The 14,001-nt window shown below is 46.3% G+C and overlaps 2 protein-coding genes across 2 annotated transcripts in view; one reads left to right on the forward strand and one right to left on the reverse strand.

Moving 5' to 3' along the window:
* Window positions 1–11,047, reverse strand: part of TICRR (TOPBP1 interacting checkpoint and replication regulator) — a 38,039-nt gene extending 26,992 nt beyond the window's left edge. The window contains exon 1 of the mRNA XM_079954154.1: window positions 10,786–11,047. The gene's annotated coding sequence lies outside the window, so the exon portion shown is untranslated. The remainder of the gene's footprint in view (window positions 1–10,785) is intronic.
* Window positions 11,048–11,249: 202 nt separating this feature from the next.
* The window catches only part of RHCG (Rh family C glycoprotein), a 36,761-nt gene continuing 34,009 nt past the window's right edge, over window positions 11,250–14,001 (forward strand). Inside the window, exon 1 of the mRNA XM_079954330.1 lies at window positions 11,250–11,619. Coding sequence (XP_079810456.1) covers window positions 11,427–11,619 — 193 coding nt within the window. The 5' untranslated portion in view covers window positions 11,250–11,426. The remainder of the gene's footprint in view (window positions 11,620–14,001) is intronic.

Below are 14,001 nucleotides of genomic sequence, written 5' to 3' on the forward strand. Positions count from 1 at the left end.
CAGTTTCTTCCTTAGAGAGCCAGTGTGGTATAGTGGTTAAGAGCAGTAGATTCGTAATCTGGGGAACCTGGTTCGATTCCCCGCCCCTCCACATGCAGCTGCTGGGTGACCTTGGGCTAGTCACATTTCGTTGAAGTCTCTCAGCCCCACTCACCTCACAGAGTGTTTGTTGTGGGGGAGGAAGGGAAAGGAGAATGTTAGCCGCTTTGAGACTCCTTCGGGTAGTGATAAAGCGGGATATCAAATCCAAACTCTTCTTCTTAGAGCTTTGGAGTGGGAATTTGTGGCTCCCTAGATGTTGTTGGACTCCAACTGTCATCAGCCCCAGCCAACATAGCCAATGGCCGGAGATGTAGAAAAGAAATACCTGGAGCCCCTCGTCTTGACAAATAAAACTTTCACCCTGTCAGCTGCCCTCTCCTTTCTGAAAGATAATCTGTCACACTTAATAAAGTTTTTATTGAGTTTTCATAATTGTGTGGTCAATAAGAAAGAAGGCATCATCATTAACAACAACAACAAAAACCCTGTCTGCCAATTACAGATTAAGATAAGGGAAAGGAATACAGTGGTGCCCCGCAAGACAAACGCCTCGCAAGACGGAAAACCCGCTAGATGAAAGAGTTTTCCGTTTTGGAGGTGCTTCGCAAAACGAATTTCCCTATGGGCTCGCTCCGCAAGACGAAAATGTCTTGCGAGTTCCTGCGGTTTTTCCCCCCTTTCCCCCCCTTTTTCTAAGCCGCTAAGCCGCTTATCCGCTAAGCCAATAAGCCGCTAAAAGCCGCTAAACCGCTAATAGCGCTAATCCGCTAAGCTGTCAATGGGTTTGCTTTGCAAGACGAAAAACCGCTAGACAAACAGACTCGCGGAACGGATTCTTTTCGTCTTGCGAGGCGCCACTGTATATCAGCACAACTGATAGCGTCCACAGAGATCATGTTGATGAATGGCGGTAACCCTGCCACAAAGTTGTCTGAGTCAATGGGAGATGAAACATGTAAGTTCTTATGAACGGCTGTTTGTTCTCAGTTATAGTTGAAGCCACCTAAAGTTCGTAGCCATAGTGGGGTAGCGGATTCTACCTATGTGATAGAGGAATGGGATGGGTAGTGACTAAGGGGAGAGCCTTTTCAGAGGTGGCATCATGTAGAACAGGGGTAGGTGGGGCTGCATTTCCTGCTGAGCAGAGATATATCATGATATGGGACCAGAGATAAAACAGGGAGGGGAGTATTAAAGGTCAGGAAAAGGAGTTTTGCAATGATCTCAGAATGGACAGGGAGCTGGTGAAGAGATGAGATTTAAGGAAGGAAGTTGTATATTCAGAGCAACAAATGAGAGAAGATAAGTTTTCGAAACAGACTTCTGGATAGAGGTGAGTATAGCTGTGCATGGCTGGACAGGTGGACTATTTATATTATTATTAGAAGGCAACTTTCATCCTATACCCTCTTGATTATGTCAAAGATAAATACAGTGGTACATTGGTTGTCGAACGTAATCCGTTCCGGGAGTCCATTCGACTCCCAGAACCATTCGAAAACCAAGGCTTGACTTCTGATTGGGCGCAGGAGCTTCTTGCACTCAATTAGAAGCTGTGTCGGACATTCGGCTTTCAGAAAACGTTTGCAAACCGGAACACATCTGGGTTTGCAACATTTGGGAACCAATTTGTTCAGGAGCCAAGCTGTTTGACAACCAAGGTTCCACTGTAGAACTCTTCCTGGATCATCCATGCACATTTATTTATTTTTAAATTACTACACTGGCTTTCATTACGGCAGATAACCAAATGAGTTTATAACACAGAAATCCAATGAAGCTGAAATGTAACATGAAAACAGCAATAGCCAGTGGCCTTCAGAACCTGGTACTAACAGATAAGAGAAAACCAGAATGAAATCACCAGCCTCGAGCATTAGACTAGCTGCTTTCAGAAGGATGCTTACTTGATGGCCACTCGATGACTCAGAAAGAGCCGTAGTTCAGTGAGAGAGCACATGCTCTGCATACAGACAGTCCAAGGTTCAATCTCCTGGTAGAAGAAGAGTTTGGATTTGATATCCCACTTTATCACTACCCTAGGGAATCTCAAAACGGCTAACATTCTCCTTCCCTTTCCTTCCCCACAACAAACACTCTGTGAGGTGAGTGGGGCTGAGAGACTTCAAAGAAGTGTGACTGGCCCAAGGTCACCCAGCAGCTGCATGTGGAAGAGCGGGGAAGCGAACCCAGTTCACCAGATTACGAGTCCACCGCTCTTAACCACTACACCACACTGGCTCTTGGTAGGGCTGGGGAGAGAATCCAGCCTGAAACCCTGGAGAGCCTCTGCCAGTCAGTGCAGGTAATACTGAGATAGATGGACTCATTGAACAACATGTAGCAGACACAGAGCACCAATTGGATTAAGCCTGGACCCAAACCTTAATTGCCAGTGAATCCACCAGGTGCTCTGCCTCCACCATGGCATATCTAGCTAAACTCAAAGTCCCTAAGCTCTGGAGGGCTTTTACCCTGGCATGATGTCACGCCCTCCCCTCGGCTGTCATTGTAGGTCGATACAGGAAGATTGCTTACTAGGAGAGACAATGCCCCTGTGACTCTGGTCAGATAGAAACAATAGAGGATGTGCTTCTCCAGTGCCTATGCTATAGAGACATTCATATTAGCCTTATCTCCCCACTATTCAATAAGTACCCAGGGCGCACAGGACAATTTTATTTTCTACCTCCCTGCTGCTGTCAGATACCAATCCTGCTACAATGTACAATGCTGCCAGATTCTGCACAGCAGCATTCAAAATTTGTCGGGTGATGACCTGTGCCACAAACTAGATTGAATGAAAACTCACATCAGAGTGCTCTCTAAACTGAGAGTTGTAGTCTTTTATATACTAACCTTTTGTGCTCTTTCATATCCGTTTAATGTGGCAAGAGTTGCAGGGTGACCTTGGGCTAGTCACACCTCTCTGAAGTCTCTCAGCCCCACTCACCTCACGGAGTGTTTGTTGAGGGGGAGGAAGGGAAAGGAGAATGTTAGCCGCTTTGAGACTCCTTCGGGTAGTGATAAAGCGGGATATCAAATCCAAACTCTTCTTCTTCTTCTTCTTTCTAACCCTTCTTTTAGATTCTTTTAGTTTCTTTTAGATTCTTCCTATAGTCTTTTAGATATAGATATAGGTAAAGGTAAAGGGACCCCTGACCATTAGGTCCAGTCATGACCGACTCTGGGGTTGCGGCACTCATCTCGCTTTATTGACCAAGGGAGCCGGCGTACAGTTTCTGGGTCATGTGGCCAGCATGACTAAGCCGCTTCTGGCAAACCAGAACAGCGTGCGGAAACACTGTTTACCTTCCCGCTGGAGTGGTACCTATTTATCTACTTGCACTTTGACATGCTTTCAAACTGCTAGGTTTGCAGGAGCAGGGACCAAACAATGGGAGCTCACCTGGTCGTGGGGATTCGAACCGCCGGCCTTCTGATTGGCAAGTCCTAGGCTCCGTGGTTTAACCCACAGCGCCACCCACATCCCCTTTTAGATATACCTTCTGTTTTAATACTTTTTTTTTTAGCTTTCCAAAACATTTTACACATGATTGTACCCCACCCTACTTATGCTGTTCTATGACCGTAATAAATATTAGATTGATTGACTTAGATGGACCAATGGCCAGCCATGGTGCAAGATGGGCTCCCTGTGTTCTGACAGGTGTTTGAGTGGCCCATGCCAGAATGTACCTGTCGAAGCGACCTGAAAGGGACATGTAGGAAAAGTGAAGTCACAACCTGCCTTATCAGCAGTGGCAAGAGAACAGAAAACAACAAAAGAGCCTAGCGGAGTTTTCTGACTGACTTCTGATGGAAAGATAGGATCCATAAAAATCTGTCGGTTGACAACCGCCAGGTTAAGAGCTGATAACGTCAAAGCCTTGGGGTTGGAAGCTGATCCAACTGGGTTGTCCTGCTCCAGGCAAGTTGCTGTGGCTCTTTCGTTCCTCCCTTGCTCTTTGCAGTCTCCTTCCTTCACTCCTTCGTCAGCAATGCAGCTTGCTGCCAGCGTCACCTTTTTGAGCGCTCTTGTCACCAAGGAGTCCAGCATTAGCATGTATCTAAGCTGGCAAGTAGGGATAGGTGACCCAATCAGATCAGCTTCCAACCCCAAGGCTTTGACGTTATCAGCTCTAAATTACGGTTTCTCATTTTTCCAATCTTAAGTTTAGTTCTCTGCATTTCCACATCAGTTTGCAGTTTACGTGTGTGTGTGTGTGTTTTCTGTTTTACAATTTAGAATATTCAATTAAACAATCTTAAAATATCAGTGACTTCCCTTCTTCTCTTTACATGTTTCATTTTACATATCATAAATTCCTGAATATTTTACATAAACTAAAGCATTCAGTATTCCATTATTACATCCACCAAAACTTATTTACACTGTTGAATTTATCTTAATGCTGCCAACATTTTCAAGTGTACACGATTCCCCCCCCCCCATATATTCAACAAACATTTTCCAGTCTTCTTTAAATGTATATTCTTCTTGTTTGCCAAAGGCTGGCAATCGAGAATGTAATGCTACAAGCTGTAAGACTGATATGCTCTTGAAACCTTTCTTGGCATTGCCTGAAGCGAATGGAAACCTGCAACATTTGCGTTCCCTGAACTGATGTGCCATTGTATTCAAACCACCAAACAACATCCCATTCTCCTGAAACTGAAATTGATACCAGAGTGACCTCCTTCACTTGCCTTATCAGAGGACAGAGGTGGGTGGAAATGGTCATATCTCCCTTGCACTGTTGCTACTTTTTATACTCTACTTTTTATATCATTTTTACACAGTGGGAAGAACTCTGGGTGTTGTTATCATTTATAAGCATGGTGGTTGGTTTTTTTTTTAATAGAAATCACATTTCTAAGTTTTGTTTAAATACTGCACATTGCAAACACTATGAAGCATATTTTACTTTGCACCTTTCCTCCTTGCTTTCTTTATAAGCAAATGCAGATGCAGCTTTACTAGCAAACATTGAAACAAATAAATAACTAATGCCTTCTGACCCAGAACAAATGACCCAAAATTACTAAAAGCACCATCATAAGGCTAAGAGCAGACTGAAAACAGTTCAGCTATCCTTGCCCGGGGCACCATGTGGTCTAGAGACAGCCCTCTTCCTTACAAGTGAAGCAGTGAGCAACATGTTTTCCTTTAACCACACCTTGATTGGCATTTGCATTGTCCCATTCCTTGGTGATACAATGCTTTCAAATGAAAACAATGTCAAGATGTGTTTCAAAACACGGCGTACAGGAAAAACAAACCACTTGTCTCTCAGATGACTGTCCTTTCATGTTGCCCAGACTTCCATTCATTCTACCAGGATCTCCTTGTAACCATTTCAAATTTCAGCTGTTCTGTTTCAACCATTTCCAGCAGCGCTTGTCGTTCCCTTAGATCAGGGATGGAGGACCCTGTGGCCTTCTGGATGTTGTTGTAATCCAACTCTCATCAACACTGGCCAACAATGGCTGACAACCGGGAAAGATAGGGGGTTGTAGGATGCTTCCACAACATGCACAGCAAACATGCTTCCTCCCACCCCACAAATCAAGACTTGTTGCAATAAGGAAAGTGACAGGGAAAATGTGCTTGACCTGCTTGACACGGCATTGTACAACTACCCTGTAAGGAAATCAGAGAGAATGCTTGATAAAATGGCTGACATTGTCTAACCACCCCGCAAGCCTGTGCAAACATATTGTGACTTCTTCTTCTTCTTCTTCTTCTTCTTCTTCTTCTTCTTCTCCTCCTCCTCCTCCTCCTCCTCCTCCTCCTCCTCCTCCTCCTCCTCCCATCTGGCTGGGTTTTCCCATAGGTTGCTGGGAAGAAAACAAAGCATCTGAAGATAGTGTTGCAAGTAATGGCGGTGAACCTGTAGCCCTCCAGACATTGTTGGACTCCAACTCCCATCATGACCAATGGCTTGGGACGATGGGAGTTGTAGTCCGACAAATATCCAGATAGGTTCCCCTACTGTGCCTTAGCTGATGACCGGAAATATTATTATTTATTAAATGTGTATACCACCCATCCTCCGCAGATCTCAGGGCAATTCACAACATAAAATTAAAAGATGATAAAAAGAAGAAAACAACAGCAAACACAGACCAATAACCCTCTCCCTCCACCCACTCCCATAAACACATTTAAAATAAGAGGAGCATTTTTGCCTGGCACCTAAAGGTGTATAATGAAGGCGCCAGCCAAACCTCCTTGGGGAGAGCATTCCACAAATGGGGAGTCACTGCAGAAAAGCCTGTTCTCGTGTTGCCACCTTCCAGACCTCTTGTGGAGAGGGCAAGCGTGAATGATGATTGCAGGGTCCAGGTCTGTTCACGTGAGGAGAGGCAGTCCTTGAAGTATAGCCATTTAAGGCTTTGTAGGTCAAAACCAGCCCTGTGAATTGGACCCAGAAACTAATTGGCAGCCAGGGCAGTTGGGCCATGATTTTTAGCAGCCAACTGTGATCCTCACAGTGGGGTGAGAAATGGGAGAGAGGTTGTGTTTAGACTAGAGGAGAACCACTGGACCATGCAGGCAACTTCATGGTTTGGAAGACTGCCCACAAAGTTCTGATCCCAAAGACCGATAAGGTGAGAAATGGTGGAAAATAAGGCAAGGTGAGAGAGTCTATTGCTTCAGTGGAAAAGACGTTATTTGGTTCCCATAATGGGTGCAAACAAGGAAAGAAAGACTCTTTGCTTTCTTTCCAGTGGAAAAAAAAGTATTTGCTTAACTCGATCTCTGCCACCCTACAGATGTTTTGGGTTACAATTCTGATCGGCCACAGCTGGATGGTGACCGATGCAAAACAGAGGCAGAGCAAGATCACTCCAAGAGCTACATAAGTCCCAAATGGGATGAATGAAGTCTGGTGCCCATAGAGACTCATGGGGTGGGGGGAGATAGAGTCAGAGCCAATGACAGGAAGAGGCAAATACTTCTACTTTAGCCTCTGCAGAGATCTAGAATGACATTGGCGACGCTACGTCTAAAGAGGACTGGATCCCTGGACTGGATGTAAGTAAGGAGACAGGCGGCCCCGAAAAAGCACAGGATTGTGGCCCTGAAAAAGCACTTTCTTTGGGGCTGCCATGCTCTCAAGGGGGGGGGCTGTCCCAGTTTTTCCAGGACACTTGCAGGGGTGGCGCTGTGATCTAAACCACTGAGCCTCTTGGGCTTGCCGATCAGAAGGTCAGGTTTGAATCCCACGACGGGGTGAGCTCCCGTTGCTTAGTCCCAGCTCCTGACAACCTAACAGTTTGAAAGCACACCAATACAAGTATATAAATAGGTACCGCTCTGGTGGGAAGGTAAACGGCGTTTCTGTGCACTCTGGTTTCCGTCACGGTGTTCTGTTGCACCAGAAGCAGTTTAGTCATGCTGGCCACATGACCCAGAAAGCTGTCTGTGGACAAACACCAGCTACCTCGGCCTGAAAGCGAGACGAGCTCCGCACCCCACAGTCGGCTTTGACTGGACTTAACCGTCAAGAGGTCCTTTATATTTTTACCTTTTTTGCTGCTTTTGGCAAATGCTGAGGGCATATGTCTTTACTTTGGCCTTTGATACCTGAGATGTGGGGGGGGGGGGTTGGGGATGCACTTTTCCCTGTTACTGTAATTTGTTTTAACTGTTCTTAATCTTAAACTGTTGTAACTTGCCCTGGGACCTGGTGGTAAAGGGCAGATAATGCATTTAAAATAAAATAAGTAACAAAAATATAAAGCAAAACAGCACTGTGCAACTTGCTACTTGAGAACGATTGCCCAGGAGTCAATTAAAACTTGCCCCCAGGTGAACGGCAACTTAAAAACCTGCATTAGTAGTTCTAATGATGAGTATAAGTTAGATAACGGCTAACAATGTACACCGCAGTGCCCCAGTGGCAGTTGGGGGTTTTTTTACACCCAGTGACCAAGCCAGACGGTTTACATGCCATCTCCATAGAGACAGCTGCAGGCAATTCTGGAATGGCCTTCTGTGTTCCTTAGGAGGTTAGGAAAGAAAACGGGAGGAGGGAAGAGGTGAAAGGGAAGGGCAGCAAGGCCTGCTGTGAGTTGGAGGAAAACCAAGAGGCCAGAAGAAGATAAGAAGAGCCTGCTGAATGGCCCATCTAGTCCAGCATCTTGTTCTCATAGACGCTAACCAGATGCCTGTGGGAAACAAGCATGGAGGACTCAAGCACAAGAGCACTCTCGCCTCCTGGGGAAGACCAAGCATAGCCATCATGGGTCATGACCTTCATGAATCTGACTCATCCTCTTTTAAAGCCATCTAAGTTAGTGGTCGCAGTGGGACGCAGGTGGCGCTGTGGGTTAAAGCCTCAGCGCCTAGGGCTTGCCGATCGAAAGGTCGGCGGTTCGAATCCCTGCGGCGGGGTGCGCTCCCGCTGCTCGGTCCCAGCGCCTGCCAACCTAGCAGTTCAAAAGCACCTCCGGGTGCAAGTAGATAAATAGGGACCGCTTACCAGCGGGAAGGTAAACGGCGTTTCCGTGTGCGGCTCTGGCTCGCCAGAGCAGCGATGTCACGCTGGCCACGTGACCCGGAAGTGTCTCCGGACAGCGCTGGCCCCTGGCCTCTTAAGTGAGATGGGCGCACAACCCCAGAGTCTGTCAAGACTGGCCCGTACGGGCAGGGGTACCTTTACCTTTACCTTTACCTTAAGTTAGTGGTGGGGACGCGGGTGGCGCTGTGGGTTAAACCACAGAGCCTAGGACTTGCCGATCAGAAGGTTGGCGGTTCGAATCCCCGCGATGGGGTGAGCTCCCGTTGCTCGGTCCCAGCTCCTGCCAACCTAGCAGTTTGAAAGCACGTCAAAGTGCAAGTAGATAAACAGGTATCGCTCCAGCGGGAAGGTAAACGGCGTTTCCGTGCACTGCTCCGGTTCACCAGAAGTGGCTTAGTCATGCTGGCCACATGACCCAGAAGCTGTACGCTGGCTCCCTCGGCCAATAAAGCAAGAAGAACGCCACAACCCCAGAGTCGTCTGTGACTGGACCTAATGGTCAGGGGTCCCTTTACCTTTAAGTTAGTGGTCATCACTGCCTCCAGTGGGACAGAGTTCCACAGTTCAATTATGCACTGCATGAAGAAGTACGTTTTTTGATCTGTCCTGAATCTTCGAACGTTCAGCTTCATTGCTGAGAGCAGCAAGAGGTAAGGTTTTAAAATGATGGAATATGCACAGCTTGCGGACTTAACATATAGAATAAGAGAAGAAGAAGAACATACAGTACTTTTAGAGAAGACTGGAAAATGTTTATTGAATATGGGGGGGGGGGGTTGTGTAGACTTGAAAACGCTGGCAGCATTAAGATAAATTCAACAATGTAAATAAGTTTTGATGGACGTAATACAGTGGTACTTCGGGTTAAGTACTTGGAGGTTCGTTCCGGAGGTCCATTCTTAACCTGAAACTGTTCTTAACCTGAAGCACCACTTTAGCTAATGGGGCCTCCTGCTGCCACCACACCATCAGAGCACGATTTCTGTTCTCATCCCGAAGCAAAGTTCTTAACCCGAGGTACTATTTCTGGGTTAGCGGAGTCTGTAACCTGAAGCGTATGTAACCCGAGGTACCACTGTAATGGAATACTGAATGGTTTAGTTTATGTAAAATATGCAGGGATTTATGATATGTAAAATGAACTATGGAAAGAGAAGAAGTCATTGATATTTTGATGTTTAAATGAGTATTCTATATTGTAAAACAAAAAACATTAATAAAAATTATATATAAAAAATAAAATAAAATGGTGGCTTTTAATGACAGGATCAAGTCCTAGGAGTTTAAAAGCTGCATTATAAGAGAATTCCTCTGAGCATATGCAGAGTCTATTTCCCCATGCTACACTTAACAACTACAGCCAGCTTCCACCCATCTAGAATTAGAGAGTAATATATAGTAAGGTGCTAGTTCTGCATTTTATATGCCACAAGAAAACTCCTGTGTAACAGCTAGAGTTTCAGACTAGGCCCGGGAGAAAGCAAAATCCATATCTCCATACCCAGCCATAAAATCATTGGGGGATATTTGAACTGAACACTTCTCTTTAACCTAGCCTACCTCACAGGGTCGTTGTGCTGATGACTGGTAGGGGAGGGGGGAAACCATGTACACCATCTTGAAAGGTCAGAAATGTAATAAGTAAATAGCTCTTAGTGTAGTGCAGGAGATGAAAGAATGAAATCAGTGAAGGATCCTGTGGACCCAAAATACAGATACACAGGGGAGGCTACCCACTGCTTCTCTAAATCATTCCCTGCTCTGGCCTTGGTTCTTTCACACCATACATTTAAAGTGGTGTCATAGTGCTTTAAATGTATGCTGTCAATACACACGCACACAAACACACACGCACACACGTGTGCCCGAAGCAGCTCACACTACACCGCACAAAGGACAACCACAATTCAGAAACCATGTTAGGAACCATTACAAATAACCCATAATGTCAGTCTTTAAATATATCATTAAAAAATCAGCCTGTGCAAGCAACTTTGTACAAATCAATAGACTGTTTTAACAGCTTGAAACTAAACAGGTGCGAGGATCAAGCTTAGCGCAGAAATAAAACAGCAGTATATAAGGCCAAAGGGGGGGATCTCCGTTTCAAAAAACCAGTCCACATAGATTCACCACAGTTAACTTACATCCCTTGAATGTCAGCCTTCCCTCCCGACTCTCTCACCTGCTAAGTCCCTTCCCCATCGCTCACCTGGGGAGGTAAAGATTGTCACTCCTCCTACACTCACGGTCTTGATCCAACTCACAAACTGAAACAGTGAGTCCACATGAGAACGCAGTGCAACAGGTATGGTTCCTAAGCAGAGTGCAAATGTAGATGAGATACATAGAGTGGTCATTTTCTTAGCTGTGATGGCACTGCGGCTGCCTCCCCATACCAGCACAAACTCAGCCACTGTGTGTACCCCACAGATAACCCTGGCTTATCAACCTCTAGCCGCTCCCACCTTAGGATGCTGTGATGCTAATCATGGAATCCATCCAGCCGTGATGCTGAATCTATTCATCTGTGATGCTGAGCACACAGAATGCACTCAGTTTCTTAAGGCGGCCCGACACATGTGCCTCGCCCCTTTGTTTGTGGATGGTTATATGAGAGAGTGCCCTGATCTATTAAGCAAGCTCTGAAATGGGACTGGTTGCCAGTGTCCTTGAGTGTCTGAAGTGATGACTGACAGCCGCACGGTCACACCCACATCTCCCCAGATGACATAAAATGAATGAACTTCCCCCAGCAGTTGGGACTGTAACTTCGCACTTGCCAGCTCTCACACAGCTCCTCTTTCCCCTTCATCAAACAAGCAGGCAAATGACAAACTGATTGCGAGGACTATGATGGCGAGGAACACCGACATGCGCTGGCGGCTGCCGCTCGTTTGCCTCCTCTGGGAGCTTGCCATGATCATCCTTTTTGGCATCTTCGTGCGCTTCAATGCAGAATCCGATATAGCCGGCTGGGAGAAGGCGAAGCAGGAGAAGAACATCACGAGCGACGCCGAGAATGACTTCTACTTCAGATACCCGTGTAAGTAATGTTGACATTTGGCCATTAACGTTATGGGGACCTTTCCAGATTGTCAGGATTTTTGAAGGAGGGGTTCTTACTGCATACCAAGAAATTTAGGTTTGGGCAACTGATGTGGATCAAAGCATTCTGTCACTCTGCTGCAACAAAGGCACTTTTTTTAAAAAAAGAAACAGGCTGTTTGCAGTTAGGAAAGTGGCAGGAGAGTTGATGGTGTTTGAAAGTAAGGGGTGCAGGGATGATTTAGCAGAAAGTTGCATAAAAACCCTGCAAGCAAATCAGGATGAATGCTCATTGTTGTATAAACTTCCTGCAAACAAATCAGAATCAATGCTCAAGAAACACCAGGTATAAACTACCCTCCGTGTAAGCTTTGTGCAAGGGAATCAGGATGGCTGCTCAGTAAACAGGTGATCCAGAGGAGCCCAGTGGTTATTTCCCCCATTGGACCCCACCCATGGGGCACGATCTATATGTAGACCTTGGGACCCCAACCACTGCACACTTGATGTTGGCAAGCACCCACAGGAAAGGAGTTAATTGGGAATCATGATCCTGCATTGGTGAGGCAAGTTATCACAGAGGAATTATTTCAGTCCCAGATCAGTTTTTTTTAGTGTTCTGGTCATATACAGGCAGCCCTACCATTAGACAAAGTGCCATAGCTGTTTCAGGCAGCTGATCTTAGATGCTGTGAAAGGGCAGCGACGATCAGATATCTATTTTTATTGTATTTTGAGGCAGGGATTTTCCTCAGGTGCCAAAATACTGTATACCCTGACTCAGGGAGAGGTTTTCTGTTTTCTGTTCTGCTTCAGGCCAAAAAGAATTCTGGGCCAGTCCTAGCTTTAGACAAGACTAGTTTCCTCCTTACTTAGGGGAAGGGGTGGGCAGTGTGCTTCGGCATTCTGATACAGAAATAAACTATTTCTAGCGGCAAAAACGTAACTTTAATGCAGTTTTGCACAAAGGGGTCTTGATATAGTGAAATGCAGAGAGCAAAGCCTTTCCTGCAGGTGTGGATAACCTTTAGTTCTCTCCCTCAGACGTTGCTGAATTGCAACTCCCATCATCCCTTGGGCATTGGCCATGCTTGCTGGGGCTGATGGGAGATGTAGTTCAGCAACATCTGGAGGGCCAAAGGTTCACAGAATTGTAGAGTTGGAAGGGGCCATGTGGAGCATCTAGTTCAACCCCCTGCAACGCAGGAATCTCTTTGCCTAATGTGGGGCTCGAACCAACAACCTTGAAATTAACAGTCTCATGCTTTACAGACTGAGCTATCCTCACACCTGATTTACGGAAGCATTCTGAGCCAGTGACTATCCTTGAGCTTATTTGGTCGAACAATTGGTATGGTTAGGTTAGGTAGAACTGTGGACTTGGTGTTCTTATGGGATAGTGCTCTTTGGGTGGGAGACCATGGTAAGCCCACCCAACTGACTTTTGAGGGTCCTTCTGCTCCTTCTTGTGGGACGCAGGTGGCGCTGTGGGTTAAAGCCTCAGCGCCTAGGACTTTCCGATCGAAAGGTCGGCGGTTCGAATCCCTGCGGCGGGGTGCGCTCCCGCTTCGCGGTCCCAGCGCCTGCTAACCTAGCAGTTCGAAAGCACCTCCGGGTGCAAGTAGATAAATAGGGACCGCTTAGCAGCGGGAAGGTAAACGGCGTTTCCGTGTGCGGCTCTGGCTCGCCAGAGCAGCGATGTCACGCTGGCCACGTGACCCGGAAGTGTCTCCGGACAGCGCTGGCCCCTGGCCTCTTAAGTGAGATGGGCGCACAACCCCAGAGTCTGTCAAGACTGGCCCGTACGGGCAGGGGTACCTTTACCTTTACCTTTACTGCTCCTTCTGCTGAAGTGGGGGCTAGACTCCTGCCCTACAGGCATCACTGCAGCTAAGTGTGCATATTGGAGGGCAAGGGCAGCTTGAGAAAGGAGTAGATGGCCCTGCTTAGGGAAGAGATGTTGAACTAGGACCAGACCTGCGAAACCAGGGTTCAAAGCCTAACATTGCCAGGAAGCTCACCTTGCCTCTCAGCTTAACTTACTTAACAGGGTTGTTGTGTGGATTCAGTGAGGAAGGGGGAAACCATGTACCCCACCTTGTGAGCTCCTGGAAAAGTGGGATATCATCATCATCAGTGCTTTATTTCCTTTAAAAATGTTTAGAGGTACTCTCCTTTTCCTACTCATATTGAAATACTGTCCCTCAATGAGGCCAAAGTTAGATTCACAAAATGTTTAGGGGTTTGTGTACCCCTTGTGTATCACTGATAATAATAATAATAATAATAATAATAATAATAATAATAATAATTTATTATTTATACCCTGCTCGTGTGGCAGGGTTTCCCCAGCCACTCTGGGAGGTTCACAACAGAATAC

This window comes from Podarcis cretensis (assembly GCF_951804945.1).
Source record: "Podarcis cretensis genome assembly, chromosome: 14".
NCBI classification, from domain to species: Eukaryota; Metazoa; Chordata; class Lepidosauria; order Squamata; family Lacertidae; genus Podarcis; species Podarcis cretensis.